The sequence below is a fragment of the Anolis carolinensis genome, unplaced genomic scaffold, assembly GCF_035594765.1.
Source record: "Anolis carolinensis isolate JA03-04 unplaced genomic scaffold, rAnoCar3.1.pri scaffold_8, whole genome shotgun sequence".
In the NCBI taxonomy this organism is placed as follows: domain Eukaryota; kingdom Metazoa; phylum Chordata; class Lepidosauria; order Squamata; family Dactyloidae; genus Anolis; species Anolis carolinensis.
In genome coordinates, this window is record NW_026943819.1 from 9493899 (window position 1) to 9510720 (window position 16822).

A 16822-nucleotide genomic window follows, 5' to 3' on the forward strand; every position below is an offset into this window, starting at 1 on the left:
TTTTAATATCCCATTCAGAACCAATCTACTCGCAAATACTCAAATTATGAGAGCAGCAGCATAAGGATAGAAGGCACAAAAGACCCTGGGATAGGGCTTGGCTGAGGTCAGTATCCTTGACAATTCATCCATCCTGGTCGTTCAGCATTACAAACCCTGTTCCACAACCTTCCCTTGCCCTTGTTCAAATTACACAAGGAAATATATTGAAGACATACTACTGTATAGTTGCTCTGTATCTTTATTGATTAGGTTAATTTGCACAGACTTCATTGTTTTTACCATTCAAGGTTTCCAGGTAATTCTTTTTTCTTCAAAATCTAATTGAGACCTCTCGCTCTCTCCCCCAATTCACCCCACTCAGTGACATCCCCAGGTTTTCCCCCTTCCCACTTAAACACTTAAGGTTTGAAATCTGCCAGGTTGCACATTGCTCTGGGACTCATAAAGACACACCATGCGTAGATTGGGAGCAGCCAGTGGGACACTCTGCAAGCATTCGAGTTACTTTGCGTTGGAAAAGAAAACAAAAACAAACCAGACAATGAACTTCTTTTTTAACCTACAGACATTTTTGTGGGACTTAAATACGTGGTGCAGAAACTTTAGCTCAAATGATCGGGGAAACCAAAATAAAGTGGTTTGTGATCAATCCTTCTTCTTTCCCTTGGGTGCTTCCTTTTCACCAGCTTCTTTTTCATCTTCCTTTTTCTCTTCTTCTTCTTCTCCCTCAGCCTCTTCTGCTCCTTCTTCTTCCTCACCTTCCTCCTCTCCCTCTCCTTCTCCTTCCTCTTCTTCTTCTTTGGCTCCTTGGGAAAGAGTGGGGAGAAAGTACAAAGGGGTTGGACATAGGAAAGCATTTCAAAATAAGATGAAAGTCCTTGGAGAAGACATTCTTGGCAACTTGGCAAATACCTGTTTGAAACCAATGCCCTATTTGAAACCAATGAAATATGGTTGAGATTCCGTATCAATGATGTAGCTATACAGATCTTCAAATGCTATTAAAATATACACTATTTATTTATTTAATCATATCAGAAGTAACTTGAGAACATACTGGTGTGAGAGAATTGCCCTTCTACAGAGATATTGCCCAGGGGATGCCCAAATATGTTACGGTCCTTCTGGGAAGCTTTTCTCATGTCCTCACAAGCTAGAGCTGACAGATGGGAGCTCAACCCATCTCACAGATTCAAACTGGCAAACTTTAGGTCAACAACTCAACCTTCAGGTCAGCAGTTTAGTCAGCATAAGGATTTAACCCATTGCACCTCAACATAAACAATATATATGGCCAAAATTAAAGTGGGCAATTGTAGTGTTCAATGCAGAAAGGCAAAGCAATGTGCAATGTGTGATAAAATATTGTCAGCTCATGGAAGGTTGAATCCATGGATGCAGAACTCGTGGATACGGAGGACCATCTGCATCAATCTTCCCAAAGGCTCAGAACAGTTAAGATGAGCCTGTTCAGCTCTATTTCCCTGCAGCTCTGATCAAAGAGGCTCATCTAATGGGAAAACAAGGCTTCAACAAAGCGAAGAAAGGAAAATAGAATGAAAGGAATGACATACCACTGTATCAAAGGCGGACCCCAGATGGATTCCACTGATGTGCTCTGAGTTTATTTGCTATCTATTAGAAGAAAAGCAACTCCCTTTCTGCTACAATCCTGAGGTTTACTACACACCAGACTCTTTGTTGTAGCAACTAATTCATTTCAACTGAATAGAACCCTGGATTTGTATCAATAACGCTAAGCTCGTTTCCTTCTTTGATGCAAAATGAAGCACAGATATAAACAACTAGCTGTGCCCAGCCACGCGTTGCTGTGGCGAAGTATGGTGGTATGGGAAATAAAGTATTGTGGTATTGGTGGTAGTTAAGGTAAAGGGTAAAGGTTTTCCCCTGACGGAGCTTAGCCCTCTAACTGGCAGCAATTGGATAAAAACAATTATTCCTCTCCCTCTAATTAGGACTTTATTTTTCTTTTCTTTTTGTTGTATGAACACAGAGGCATGGATGAGGGGTTGTGCTGCCAAGTTTAGTGTTTCTGGGATGTGTAGTTTTGTTGTTTTGTCCTAGGCCTAAATTTCATTACCCTTTTATATATATAGATGAGTTGTAAATTTTAAATATTTCAGGTTTAAATGTGTTATACACTCATGCCTATTTTTATTATAGAACTAGCTTGGGTACCCAGCATTGCCTGGGTTATTTAAAAAGTCAAATTGTAATTGTACAAAATGCATAATGTTGTGGATTAACTACAACTGAAATCATGCCAGGTTAACTCCATCAGTACTTAAAGTTTGTTATGTTGGACAAGTTTGCTCTAGATGCATCATGGGTGGGGTTCAGTGTGCTCTCTGGCTGTAGGGTAAACTACAGCTCCCACTATGGTGAGTCAATCCTTTCAAACCCCTTAGACATGCTTATCACAGACCCATTGTAATCAATGGGTCACAGCAACAAATTTGTACATGTCCTACTGAATTCAATCAGTCTCCTCTAAGGATGAAAAGTCAGGATCCAACCCATTATATCTCCAAACCTGCTATTGCTTTTGGAAGAGATAATCAATACTACCTTCTTCTTCTTCTTCTCCTTCTCCCTCGCCTTCTTCTCCTTCACCTTCTCCCTCTTCTTCTCCCTCTTCTTCTTCTCCGGAAGGAGGCGATTCTTTGGCTTCTTCTATTTTGGATGCTTCAATTGTCTCCTCAACTTCGATCTGTTCTTCTTGCACATGGCTGGAGTAGTAGGCAGGGAAGGAGCGGGCTGACATCAAGTAGGAGCTGCTCTGTAGACCACTGTAAGCGGATCTTCCAAAGGTCGTGGCGCTCTGCGTATAGCCACTGCTTATGCTTCCAACACTAGTGAAACTAAGACGGGTCTCTTCACCTTCAAGTAGTTTCCTGAAAAAGAGAAGGAAGGTTAAAACTAACATGGAGGCATCAAGGTTCTGTTGGATTAATGATGACTTACTTACATATAGAGGAATCGTAAGATCCAAAGAACTCTAAGAGAACAGGATGGATTTCTCTATCCTCTCTATCTTCAAAGGCGATAAATAGCTTATTCATGGCCATGCTTGGTAGATAACCACTAGGTTTTTTCAGTATTGGGTTCTGTAGTATTTGTAAAGGGTGTCTTTTCTCTTTGCCAGTGAGGAATTCAGTCACCATGCTGCCGTTAATAAAGTAGAAAAATGTGTATCTGGATTCTACTGATGAATCCAAAGTTTACATGTGGTTCATCAAAAATTGGAATACTAGGGATATATTTAAAAGGTTTTAACTTGACAAAAGAAATCTGCTCTTCCTCTTGGAGTTGTAAAAGGTAAAAGTTTTCCCTGACATTAAGTCCAGTCGTTTCTGACTCTGGGGATTGGTGCTCAACTCCATTTCTAAGCTGAAGAGCCGGCATTATCCATAGACACCTCCAAGGTCATGTGGCCGGCATGATTGCATTGAGTGGCATTACCTTCCCACCAGAGGAAGGTGGGATCTACTGATCTACTCACATTGGCATGTTTTTGAACTGCTAGGTTGGCAGAAGCTGGAACTAACAGCGGGCGCTCACTCCGCTCCCCGGATTCAAACCTGCGACCTTTCGGTCTGAGTAGACAAGACCATTATTCTACATTTTCAAGGAAGCCAATAGGACCCAATCAATGTGTTGTGTTGGAACTAGAGGGGTGGGGAAAAACTCGTTCATTTTGGCTTCAGATCACTGGTTGCCATTCCACATCTCGCCTAAATAACCTGAAAATGAAAGCTGCGGTTTAACCAAATGTATGACTATGTATTCCTCATTCCCAAATTACCTGTATGCTGCAATTTCAATATCCAGAGCCATTTTGACATTGAGAAGATCCTGATATTCCTTCAGATACCTGGCCATTTCACTCTTTGTGGTTCGCAGTTCATTTTCTAACTTATTGACGGTATCCTATTGGGAATAAGAAAAGGGTAAATTGCATGAACACGTTCATTCTTGCAAAGGTAGGAAACGAATGTATATTGTTAGACTGCAATTCCCAATTCATCCTGACTAAGGCCCATGGGAGCTGCAGTTCAGCAACACTGGGAGGTCTACGTGCTTATGCTCCTCAACCCTACTATTCTTCCCCCGTGAAAACAAGACTTTCATGAAAGGTTTTTTAAAAAAGTAAGACTGCATGTTGTTATGCAGAATTAGATATGGTTAGTGAAAGACTGCTAAAATCAATGGGGCAGCTCAGTTGGCAGCCATTGTGTGTCTCCGACACTCTATAGCCTGAATCCAGTTGCTTATCCCAACTGGAGTTAATCTGTTTAGTCAATTGCTTAGTGGTAAAATATCAATACAGATTAAATTTATCCAAATGGGTTCTTTCTAGTTGGAACAAGAACTTGGATAGGGTTCTGAATTTCATGCAATCTGTCCATGCATCACCAGGCATAGCTTAGTGCTTCCCCTGCTAAATTTGTACAAAGTGTTCATACTGAAAAATGGGCCTGGAAAGACAGTTTCATAACTTGATTATAACTCAAGATTCAATCTAAACTACTTTAGACTCCAGTTTAATGGGCATATTCCCCAGAAACTAAAATCCATACATATCCTTTCTTTCCTTTGCTTTCTCTTTGTAAACTAAGGTTTTCCAAGGGAGAGATATGGCACATCTCATGATGTACACACTGGTCCATACAGCCTTATGCCACAGTTAGTATATTAGGACGTTTAGACACAAATCCAACTAGGATTCTAAATAAGAGTAGTGCCATGGAGGCAATTGAGTTTACATCACTAATGATTTATAATTCAATTATTAATTCAATGATCCCACTGCAGCTGGGACCTAATTGTATTTAGGCTTAAGATACCATCATGGCTTTGTTATATTTGCTGCAATAGATCAACGTGGCAGCCCCCTTTGGATGTTGCTATCAGTCACGCTCTTAGAAATACTGGCCCAGGAAGCAGTCAGGCTTTGAAGCTGAAAGGCCATTCAATGCTAATCAAGGTGACCAATTGCAACATTGACAGCTGCCTCAAGCAGACAAGAGTTATTTCTCTCATCCTGGACATTATTCCACAGATACATAAACCCCATGTGCCTAGTTTCCAACAGGCCTCACAAACTCTGAGAATGCTTGCCATCGATGTGGGCGAAACGTCAGGAGAAAATGCCTGGAAAACTTACAGCAACCTTCTCCTTCCATTAACCTGGATTAACTATATGGATTCTCAAAGACTATTTGGAGGGTCTTTTTGATCTACAACACTCTCCCTTTATACCATTCCCCAACAATTTATTCTCCTTGTATCTCATGATCTTGCCAATGAGTCATGAAAAATTTATCAAATGTAATTAACACAGGCCATACCAGATTTTAATTCAATCTTCCAGCAGAATAAATAAACATATCAAACAACCATAAGTCTTTGCCTGTTTAAATACTTGTGAAGATACTGCATGCTTAAAACCAAAGACAGAATTAACATTTATTCACTGTCGTGTATAAATTATTAAGGAAATTACCATTTTAGTGGGGCAAACAATATAAGTTTAATTTCAAAATGCTTTTATTTTGCACATTTTATCTCAGTTCAAAAAAAATCTAGCTGTTTGAGTCATTTATTTTTAAAACTGTAAGAATATTGACCAGAATTAAAGGGAAGGTTTTCCTTAATGTTTTATTTTATAATCCGGACTGCCATGAAAAAAGGGATTGTTTCTCTCATTATGTAGATCTCTCCTTCTCTTTGCAAAATTGATAGGGAAAGTTGGAATTGCCAATATATTTGACAGATTCACAGCACAGTTTTTTCTTTAGCTTGCATTAAAACATTATTTTGGTACCCTTTTTTGAAAACGTCCCATTTTAAATCAATTCCAAGAGTTAATACAAGAGTTAAATTAGATCAATTCAAAACGAAACAGAGAATCATCATGTTTTCTGTCTCGTGTTTCACCAAGTCTCTGTTCAATGCTTAATAAGACAGTTCTGAAGGGACAAATTTGGAATTTGTATGGATCAGTAAACACTACTTAACTGTCTACATCAACTGCCCATCTATCTTAATCTAAAAATGAATTAAGCCAAATAACTTGAAATAAAAATTTAAGATGATGACTCTGCAGTCTGTTTTGATCACATGGGTATTGGCTTAGATTGTTGTCAAAATAGTGTAATTATATTTATTGAAGATGCCTAAAAATGCATTAGTTTGAAACTAGATATATTGATTTGGTTGTGGAGCTCATCTATGGCCACAAAACTACTCATTCTAGAACCATTACAGTGTTAGGTTGCACTATGCCAGCAGGCATTTCAGCACTGGGTTGGTGGACAGCTCCCAGATTCAGTTAGGTGAAGCAGAAGCCTGGGTGGGGACCTCCACTGGAAGATGGTGCATTGCACCATTATCTGCTTCAGCTCTGCTATTGCGGCACGTTAGACACACACTGGGGGGGGGGGGGGGGGAGACCTTTGCCTGCAAATCTGCAATTCCAAAACCAATTAATTTTGAATTACAACCAACTGTGGAAGAACACAATTGTCACATATTCCACCTTTCCTCCCATAGAAGGATATAGAAAGAAAGTTACGGAAAGATGTCGAGTACAAAGACCCTCTCCGCTGAATGGGTGTGGTCCAACTCAATATCTGCCTGATCTATGGGGAGGATCTCACTCCTCCATTCTGTCTTTGACTTCAATAGATACATTTATGGCCAAATTATTTGGGATCTTTGTGTTCTTCAACTGAATCTACGCAGGAAAATCCCCTAAAGACCTCAACAATTTCATCCAACCTTTTGAAATCAGCTCAGGAAGTATTTTTATGCACATTTACACAGAAGTAGATCCAAGCATGGGATTGTGCTCATACTCCAAGAGGAATCAATGTTGATGGACAATGATTCCTCAACAATCAGTCAAATCAGCAGAGCACATTTTTGATACAATTCATACCACTGCGATATGCGTAGTCTACTTTCTTGAGCAAGGGATTGAAGTGTTAATCTCAACAATATTTCTTCGTTCCACAAGGATTTGATTTTAGAAAGTTCAAGACTAGCATTTGATAGAATTTGGAGGGGTAACGAAGATGAGAAGGATGCTCTTTGGAACGATATGAAAACATTATGTAAAACAGAAATCCAGCTGCAGCAGGAATGATTTCTAAGAGAGGAGAGAAATGCCAGGATCAAAAGATGCTTGGGAATCTCTATTAGCAAACAGAAGCATTCTATATATCTGCAAAGTAGTGTTGCACTGTTATGCTGCATTTTCTAGAACAGTGGTTCCCAACCTGCGGATCCTCAGGTGTTCTGGCCTACAACTCTTAGAAATCCCATCCAGTTTACTAGCTGTTAGAATTTCTGGGAGTTGAAAACCAAAACATCTGGGGACCCAAAGGTTGAGAATTACTGTTTTGGAATCTTAACAGATTCTGGTGCTGAATCATTCCTTACATTTCCCTTTACTCAGGTTTTGGACAAGGGAGGATTTTTTTCTCTCTCTTTGTTTTTTAAAAAAACATACTATAGATTTTGAAATAAAATCAGGCAGTGTATATATAAACAAACAGGATAAAGTTGCACATAATATTGGAATGTAAAAAGAGAAATTGCTATTAAATGGCATGTTATGTACTTTGCACAGTGTGGAAGTCAACACAAAGTGTGTCAGGCTGTCTAACATGAGGGCCTAGCACCATTTTTGTGCCACATTTGTGCCCACTCTTTCTCTGGTGCTTGTAAAAAAGCAATGTCTTTCCTACGCTGCTTGAAAAGAAAAGAAGTAATCCATCCAAGCACAGCAAGATCAAAGTTTGGGATCTGTTGGTAGGGAGATTCTATAGGCCCTAGGAGTTATAGTCCCACTCTATTCTGTCTTGGTCAGATCCCACCAGGAAGACTGTGTCTAGTTCTGGGCAATACAATTCCAGGAAGATATGGTCAGGATGAATATGGCAGCTGACATGATAGCTATGTTTAAATATAACAAAAGATGTTATATCAAAGAAGAAGAAGGCTTGTTTCTTCTGCGCCAGAGACTAGGAGACAAAGAAATAGATTCGAACTGCAGGAAAAGAGCTTCTACCTTGACATTAGGGAAACAATTCCTGTTGGTAAGAGCTGTAAAATATGCTGCTATGAATTGGAGATTTTTCAAACAGAGGCCATCTGACCCCCCACCATTGAATGACTGGCTTTCTGGATCACCCCTTCAACCCTTGCAAATAGAAAACAAGTCCCATTAACCAGTGAAAGGACTCACTTTCATATTTATTTAATACATTTATATCCCGCCCTTCTCACCCCAAAGGGGACTCAGAGCGGCTTACAAATTAAATTTACATACAATATTATATTATTAGCATAGCACAATACTGGCAATAAATTACTATATTGTACTATATCAATATATTGTAATATTATTATTAATATTACATGTAATATATAATATATAATTAACATTATTCTATTGTATTATTAGTATTATATTGTATTACAAAATAATATTATTAATAATATATATATATATATATATATATATATATATATGCATATTCCATTCCTTAGGAGGCTCTCATGGGAATACAATGATGGCAGACCTCATATCCAGACACTTTTGAATGTGTGCCAAAGATAAGCTTTGTCACACCCTCAAAAGTGTGCTGTTATCTATGTTTGCCAGAGAAAATAACCCTGGGTTCCCCATTCCTATTGATGCCACTTTCATGCAATACTCTGCTCCTTAACTCATTAGAATGGCCTGAATGGCAAAAAGTAGTTGGACTAGATGCCCTTTGGGGCTCTACCGATTCTACAACCAATGGAGGATGGTTGCCTCTACGCCTGCAGGTCAAAAGGGGGTTGGACTGGATGGTCTTTGGGATTCCCTATGATATTATGTATTCATCCAGGGCAGGATGGAGCCAGACTGGATGGCTTAGCTTGATCACACCTTCAAAAGTGTGCTTTATTTGTCTGCCAGTTAAACTAACCATGGCTTCTCTTTTTCCAACCCATGCCAGTCTCTTACAGTAGGACCAGATAGTAAGGATTCATGTTCTGCAAGGCAAACAGAAGTAAATGCCCTTTAGAAGGAGCAGAGTCTCTACAATTCTATTCATACTGGATGGCGTAGATAGTATCATAGGGGTCCCAAAGAATGCCCAATCCAAGCCAATTTCACCAGCTGGAATGCGATAGATGGCTTTTGGGGTTCCTAGCATTCTATGTAGTGGGTGGGTGGGGTCCACCTGTAACTGCACAAGGGAGGTTTATATATTTGTGGAAGGTCCGGGGTGAGAGAAAGAACTTATCTGTTTGAGGCAGGTGTGAATGTTGCAGTTAATCACCCTAATTAGCATTGAATAGCCCTATGGCTTCAAGGCCTGGCTGATTCCTGTTTGGGCAAATCCTTTGTTAGAAGGTGTTAGTTGGTTATGATTGTTTCCTGTCTGGAATTACACTGTTTTCTGAGTGTTGTTCTTTATTTACAGTCCTGACTTTAGTTTTTTTTAAAATACTGGTAGCCAGATTGTGTTCATTTTCATGGTTCCCTCCTCTCTGTTGAAATGGTCCACATGCGTGTGGATTTCAATGGCTTCCCTGTATAGTTCAATATGGTGGTTAGAGTGGTCCAGAATTTCTATGCTCTCAGATAATATTCTGTGACCAGTCTGGTTCATCAAGTGCTCAGCTATGGCTGACTTCTCTAATAACAGGGGAATTCCAGGCATGAAACAATCAGGGCCAGCCAACACCTCCCAATAAAGTATTCCCCCAGGCAGGAAGCAGCCAGGTCTTGAAGCTGCAAGGGTTTCAATGTTCAACATTCCAGCATTCACACTTGCCTCCAACAGACAAGAGTTCTTTCTCCCACTCTGGACCTTATACAGATATATAAGCCTCACTTACCTACTTTCCAACAGACCTCAAAACCTCTGAGGATGCCTGGTATAGATGTGGGCAAAATGTCAGAAGAGAATGTTTCTGGAACATGGCCATACAGCCTAGAAAACTCACAGCAGCCTGGTGATTCTGGCCATGAAAGCCTTTGATAACACAGGGGTGTCTGTCTAGATGTCCTTTGGGGCCCTACAATCCTATGGAAAGGGTAGGCTGGCCTTCCTGTATCTCTGCAGGAGAGGAATCTGTGTAGACGTAATGGGGGGACACCATTATTCTATAGATAGGGAGGGAGAGCCCGCTTGCATCCTTGGAGGACAAAGAAGGTCCTTCTAAACCAGGCATGGGAAAACTTCAGCCCTCCAGGCGTTTTGGACTTCAACTCCCACAATTCCTAACAGCCTACTAGCTGAAGGGAGGTCTCCAAGGTGCTGAACCCTGGCTGCAAAGCAATGTCAACCTGGATTAGAAGAGAGCTCTCCAAGGTGCTGAACCCCGGCTGCAAAGCAATGTCAATCTGGGTTAGAAGGGAGCTCTCCAAGGTGCTGAACCTAAACAAAGGTGGGTGGCGGACTTCAATTCCCAGAACTCCTCAGCAAGGTACAAAAGCTGGGGACCTCTGGGAGTTGAAGTGCAAAACGCCTGGAGGGCCGAGATTTCCTCATAGCCTGGTCTAGATTCCTCCCCCCCCCCCTTATCCGCGGCAACATCCCCCCTCCCCCGTATCCGCGGCCCCCCTCCCTTCCCACCTGGAGGGCGGCGAGGTCGGCGTTGTGCTTCTCCTCGAGCTCCTGGAGCTGCTTCTCGAGGGCCTCGTTGGTGCCGCGCGTGGCCTCGATCTCCAGCGTCTTGGCCTTGAGGAGGCGCCGGCTCTCGGCCACCTCGTCCTTGGCGGCGCGGGCGGCGTCGGTGTTCTTGGCCGCGCTCTCGGAGAGGACGGAGAAGCGGCTGCGGAACCACTCCTCGGCGTTCTGCATGTTGCGCGCGGCCAGGCGCTCGTACTGGGCGCGGATGTCGCGGAGGGCGGCGGAGAGGTCGGGCTTGGCGCTGGCCCCGAGGTCGGCCTCGGCGGAGAGCTGGGCGCCCTGCTGGGCCACCTGGGCTTGCAGCTCGGCCAGCTCCTCCTCGTGCACCTTCTTGAGGAAGGCCAGCTCGTCGAGGAGCGAGTCGACGCGCTTCTCCAGCTCGGCGCGGCCCAGCGCGGCCTCGTCGGCGGCCTTGCGCGCCTCCAGCAGCCGGGCCTCGGCCTCCTCGCGGGCGGCGGCCTCCTCCTCCACGCGCCCCGCCAGCGCCCGCAGCGTCTCCTCCAGGCCCTCCCGCTCGCCCTGCAGCGCCGCCCGCTCGTGGCCGGCCTCCTCGGCGGCCAGGCGCAGCTCGCGGATCTCCTGCTCGTAGAGCGCGCGGAAGCGGGAGGGCTCGGCGTGCCTCTGCCGCAGGCCCAGCAGCTCCGCCTCCAGCGCCTTGTTCTGCTGCTCCAGCTCGTGCACGCGCTCGATGAAGCAGGCGAAGCGGTCGTTCAGGTCCTGCAGCTGCGCCTTCTCCTGGCTCCGGATGGCCTTCAGGTCGTTGCTCAGCGCCGCCACCTGCGTCAGGTCCAGGTTCTCCGCCGCCAGCGCCGAGAAGGACGACGAGGCCGAGGACGAGGCCGCGTAGCTCCGCCGCACCGACACCGAGGACAGCGGCGCCGAGAGGCTGGAGTACGTCGAGCGGGAGGGCGCCCCGTAGCCCATGCCCAGGCCGCGGGCCCCGCTGGAGAGATGGACCCGCGAGGAGGACGAGGAGGAGATCCCGCCGTCGGCGAAGCGGCGCTTGTAGGCCGGGAAGTACGTCTCGTAGCCGAACGAGCTCATGGTGGTGCCTGGGCTTGCTTCAAAAAGAAGAAGGAGCAGCAGAGGAAGAGACAACCCTGCCTTCTGCGGCTGAGCCACGCAGCCCGCGCCTCTTTATACCCAGCGCTCAGCCACGCCCCCTTGAGCGGCTGCGAAGGAGAACCACCGCTTGCGACAAAAGCAGCATCTGGAAGTGGCTTTTCCCCGCCCCTTTCCTTGTTAGCCACGCCCCCATCCCAACCCTACTGCAGTCTCTATACGCATCTTTACGCATGCGCCCTTGTTGCTCCCTCAGGAAACTTTGGAATCCCATAGTGCAGAGCTGTCCTTCGTTTGATCTTAGTTTTGGGACTTCAACTCCCAGAGGCCCCCAGCTCTTGTGGCCGACTGAGGAATTATTTATTTATTTAGGTAAGTAAAGGTAAAACTTTTCCCCTGACGTTAAGTCCAATCATGTCTGACTCTGGGGGTTGGTGCTCATCTCCATTTCTAAGCCTAAGAGCTGGCGTTGTCCATAGACACCTCCAAGATCATGTGGCCGGCATGACTGCATGGAGCGCCATTACCTTCTCGCCAGAGCGGTACCTATTGATCTACTCACATTTTGCATGTTCCGTTCTGCAATTTATTACGGTCTATGACCAGAATATATGGAAATGGGCACAGGTGCCCGAAAAGGGGAATCGCAGTTCCCATAAAAGTCAGATAAAAGAACAAGTTAAAAGCATGCTATAATAAAAACAAAATAAAAACAGACTATTAGCAGGGTTAGCTAATAGTAAATACCGGTCCACTAAGAGGCTCTGGAGGGGGATAGAGGGAGCATTTGCAGTATTTCAGTTATAACAGATTGCTCTGGCTACAGGCCCTGTGGGGTCAGTCATCATCCGTCTGATGGAAATTGCTGCTGCACAGAACCTGGCGACACTATAGGTTATTGCAGAACAGGAGTCTGAGAGTAGCAGAGAGGTGTAGTATCTTTCAGTGCGTCCTGGATGTTTTAAAAGCCAAGGAGTGATGAAATTGATTCTGATATCTCTATAAAACATACACTGGAGGAGCACGTGCTCAATTGTTTCTATATGCATGTTTTCGAACTGCTAGGTTGGCAGAAGCTGGAGCTAACAGCGGGTGCTCACTCCACTCCCGGAATTTGAACCTGGGACTTTTGGTCTGCAAGTTCAGCAGCTCAGTGCTTTAACACACTTTGCCACTGGGGTTCCTATTTATTTATTTAATTTACAGTATTTATATTCCGCCCTTCTCACCCCAAAGGGGACTCAGGACAGATCACATTAACACATACAGTAGAGTCTCACTTATCCAACATAAACGGGCCAGCAGAACGTTGGATAAGCAAATATCTTGGATAATAAGGAGGGATTAAGGAAAAGCCTATTAAACATCAAATTAGGTTATGATTTTACAAATTAAGCACCAAAACATAATGTTAGACAACAAATTTGACAGAAAAAGTAGTTCAATACGAAATAATGCGATGTAGTAATTACTGTATTTACGAATTTAGCACCAAAATATCACAATTTATTGAAAATATTGACTACAAAAATGTGTTGGATAATCTGGAACGTTGGATAAGCGAGTCTTGGATAAGTGAGACTCTACTGTATTTATATTCCACCCTTCTCATCCCAAAGGGGACTCAGGGCGGATCACATCGTACACATATAAGGCAAACATTCAATGCCATATAACATAGAACAGAGACAGAGACAGACACAGAGGCAATTTAAACCTTCTCCAGCTTCCAGCTTCCTGAGGATATGCTTGATTCCGGCCACAGGGGGAGCAGCTGCTTCATCATCCACTGCGACGGCAACTTTCTCATTCCAACGGCGGCTGGATGATTTTTATGGTGTTGTAAATTAGCCTCCCCACATATAAGTGGTACCTACATTTCCTATTTGATAGATGCAACTATCTTTTGGGTTGCTTAAGTCAACAACAAGCAGGAGCTATATTTTATTTTAATTGTCGGGTGCTCACCCTGACATGGGCTGGCCTCGAACCCATGACCTCTTGGTCAGAGTGATTTATTGCAGCTGGCTGCTAACCAGCCTGCGCCACAGTCCAGCCCCAGAATTTTGGGAATTGAAGTCCTCCAAGCACCTAGGGCAGGCATGGGCAAATTTTGGCCCTCCGGGCGTTTTGGACTTCAACTCCCACAATTCCTAGCAGCCTAACGGCTGCTAGGAATTGTGAGAGTTGAAGTCCAAAACACCCGGAGGGCCGAAGTTTGCCCATGCCTGCCCTAGGGGCTTATATTGTTTCAGAATTCAGCACCTTGGAGAGCTCTCTTCCAATTCAGATTGGCATCACATTGTGGGCAGGGTTCAACACCTTGGAGAGCTCTTTTTAAAATTCATGTTGAACTGTCTTCACAGCTATGGGTTAGCACAAACATGGGCAAACTTCGGCCCTCCAGGTGTTTTGGACTTCAACTTCCACAATTCCTAACAGCCGGTAGGCTGTTAGGAATTGTGGGAGTTGAAGTCCAAAACACCTGGAGGGCCAAAATTTGCTCATGCCTGGGTTAACAGCAATATCTAGTACAGTGGTTCCCAACCTTTTTTGACCAGGGACCATTTTGAGCAAGGACCACTCTCCAACATTAGTACCAAAAGAGTTATGAATCACTGTTTGATCAATGTTAGATTGGGTTTGGTTATTTGGGGTACTGATTCAGAAAATTGCATTGGATAAACCACATCATATCTAGTTTCTGATACAGAATATAATCCATCCAGTAGTCTCCATCTGCTCATCCACAGAAACCTATATTTAATAAACTAGAGCTGATGTGGTCTATCCAATGCAATTTTCTCAATCAGCACCCCAAATAACCTCAGGAACAGGCCTAAAAACTAAGACACCAAGGCGCCCCCGCTTCCAGGCACCACATGGAACAGCTCCACTCAGGGGAAGGGAGGAGGAGGAGAAGCAGCAGTCAGGAGGCTTGTTGTCGCACCTTTCATGGGTAGTCAGCCTCTCCCCTCCCAACATCCCAGTTGCCTCAACATTATAAGAGGGTTTCACAAGACCAGTCACTTTCGTTGCAACGGTGTAATAACGGTGAGGCCACAAACCATATTTTAGTTCTTGGGGACCACTGGTGGTCCATGGACCAGAGGTTGGGAACCGCTGATCTAATAGAAGAAGGCAATGTGTATGAAATTGCAGTTTATGGACCAACCCACACAAGCAAGGGCTCATCCCAGAAATAGTGACTAAAACTGCAAAAGCATTGGCACTTCATAGCAATTGTCTTGGGAAAAAAATTTCTCATCTTTTCGTATTTTTCCCTTGATGAATTCAGTTCATTTTTTGACACTCTTGCTGCAAACTTACCCAATATAGTGTAACAAAGGAGGTGGAAATATTTCCCTTTTCTGTGCCTGTTGTGTGTATTTGTATCTTATATAACACTACTAGCAGTGCCTGGCCACGTGTTGCCGTGGCTTTTTTTAGGTGGTTCCGTGTCTTAGAGGGGGGGAATCCTTTGTTGGGAGGTGTTAGATGGCCCTGATTGTTTCCTGGATGGAATTCCTTTGTTTTCAGAGTGTTGCTCTTTATTTTGTGTTTTGAGATGAAAGAGTGATGAGTACCGAATGGGTTTGGACCTTCCAAGAGTGGGTGTTTCCCTGTTTGGGGGGGGGAGTGATCCTTTGTTGAGCATAAGAACATAGAGACGTGGATGAGGGGTTGTGTTGTCAATTTTCTAGGTTGGGGGACCTTTAGTTTTGTTGTTTTGCCCGGTGGAGCGAGACCATTATCCTTTTATATATATAGACTAGCTGTGCCCGGTCACGCGTTGCTGTGGCAAAGTATGGTGGTATGGGAAATAAAGTATTGAGGAATTGGTGGTAGTTAAGGTCAAGGGTAAAGGTTTTCCCCAGACATTAAGTCCAGTCGTGTCTTACTCTGGAGGTTGGTGCTCATCTCCATTTCTAAGCCGAAGAGCCGGCGTTGTCCGTAGACTCCTCCAAGGTCATGTGGGATGACTACATGGAGCGGCGTTACCTTCCCGCCGGAGCAGTACCTATTGATGCACTCACATTTGCATGTTTTCGAACTTCTGGGTTGACAGAAGCTGGAGCTAACAGTCGGGGCTCTCTCCGCTCCCCCAATTCAAACCTGTGGCCTTTCAGTCCAGAAGTTCAGCAGCTCAGCGCTTTAACACGCTGCGCCATCAGGGGATATTATTTCCTAAAGGTTGTGAATATACAATATTTCTGATTGGTTTTTTTTGTTTGTTGGAGGCAAGTATGAATGCTGCAATTAGGAAAAATGATTAGGATGTAATGGCCTTGCAGCTTTAAAGCATGGCTGTTTCCTCCCTGAGTGAATTTTTTGTTGGGAGGTGTTAGCTGGCCCTGATTGTTTCCTGTCTGGAATTCCCTTGTTTTCAGAGTGGTGTTGTTTGCGATATTTTATGTGCTTCTACTGTCTGTGGCCCTGAGAAAACAGAGGATTTTCCAGACTTTGATGATGGGTATACTTTGTTGGGAGGTGTTAGCTGGCCCTGATTGTTTCCTGTCTGGAATACCCTTGTTTTCAGAGTGATGTTGTTTGCGATATTTTATGTGCTTCTACTGTCTGTGGCCCTGAGAAAACAGGATTTGTCAGACTTTGATGATGGGAATACTTTGTTGGGAGGTGTTAGCTGGCCCTGATTGTTTCCTGTGTGGAATTCCCCTGTTTATTTACTGTCCTGGTTTTAGAGATTATATTGTTCTGCATTATTCTATCCCAGTAATTATTTCATATTAAAGAAGAATCTCACTTATCCAACATTCGCTTATACACTGTTCTGGATTATCCAACGCAGTCTGCCTTTTCATAATCAATGCTTTTGTAGTCAGTGTTTTAAATTCATTGTGATATTTTAGTGGTAAATTTGTAAATACAGTACAGTAGAGTCTCACTTATCCAACATAAACGGGCCGGCAGAACGTTGGATAAGTGAATATGTTGGATAATGAGGAATTAAGGATAACCCTATTAAACATCAAATTAAGTTATGATTTTACAAATTAAGCACCAAAACATGTTAG

General features: G+C 43.8%; 2 protein-coding genes across 5 annotated transcripts in view; one reads left to right on the forward strand and one right to left on the reverse strand.

The window, feature by feature from the left end:
* Positions 1-225: 225 nt before the first annotated feature.
* nefl (neurofilament light chain) lies at positions 226-11847 on the reverse strand. Its single transcript, XM_003226862.4, has 4 exons — positions 10668-11847; positions 3830-3954; positions 2593-2918; positions 226-809 (listed from the first exon to the last, which is right to left on the reverse strand). The coding sequence occupies exons 1-4, from the start codon at positions 11766-11768 to the stop codon at positions 649-651; spliced, it is 1713 nt and encodes a 570-aa protein (XP_003226910.2). The 5' UTR covers positions 11769-11847; the 3' UTR covers positions 226-648.
* Positions 11848-11925: 78 nt separating this feature from the next.
* dock5 (dedicator of cytokinesis 5) overlaps positions 11926-16822 on the forward strand; it is a 147434-nt gene continuing 142537 nt past the window's right edge. For all 4 annotated transcript variants that reach the window (XR_010000378.1, XR_010000379.1, XM_062960855.1 and 1 more), the window contains exon 1: positions 11926-12158. Coding sequence is in view for 2 of the 4 variants with exons in the window: in XM_062960855.1 (XP_062816925.1) it covers positions 12020-12158 (139 nt within the window). In the remaining 2 variants the exon portion in view is untranslated. The remainder of the gene's footprint in view (positions 12159-16822) is intronic.

Coding starts and splice junctions, on each gene's coding strand:
- nefl (XM_003226862.4), bottom strand. CDS start 11,768: ATGAGCTCGTTCGGCTACGAGACGTACTTCCCGGCCTACAAGCGCCGC. Junction 2,919..3,829: donor ATTGAAATTGCAGCATACAG/GTAATTTGGGAA, acceptor TCTCTTTTTCAG/GAAACTACTTGAAGGTGAAG. Junction 810..2,592: donor AGGAGAAGAAGAAGAAGAAG/GTAGTATTGATT, acceptor CTCTTTCCCAAG/GAGCCAAAGAAGAAGAAGAG.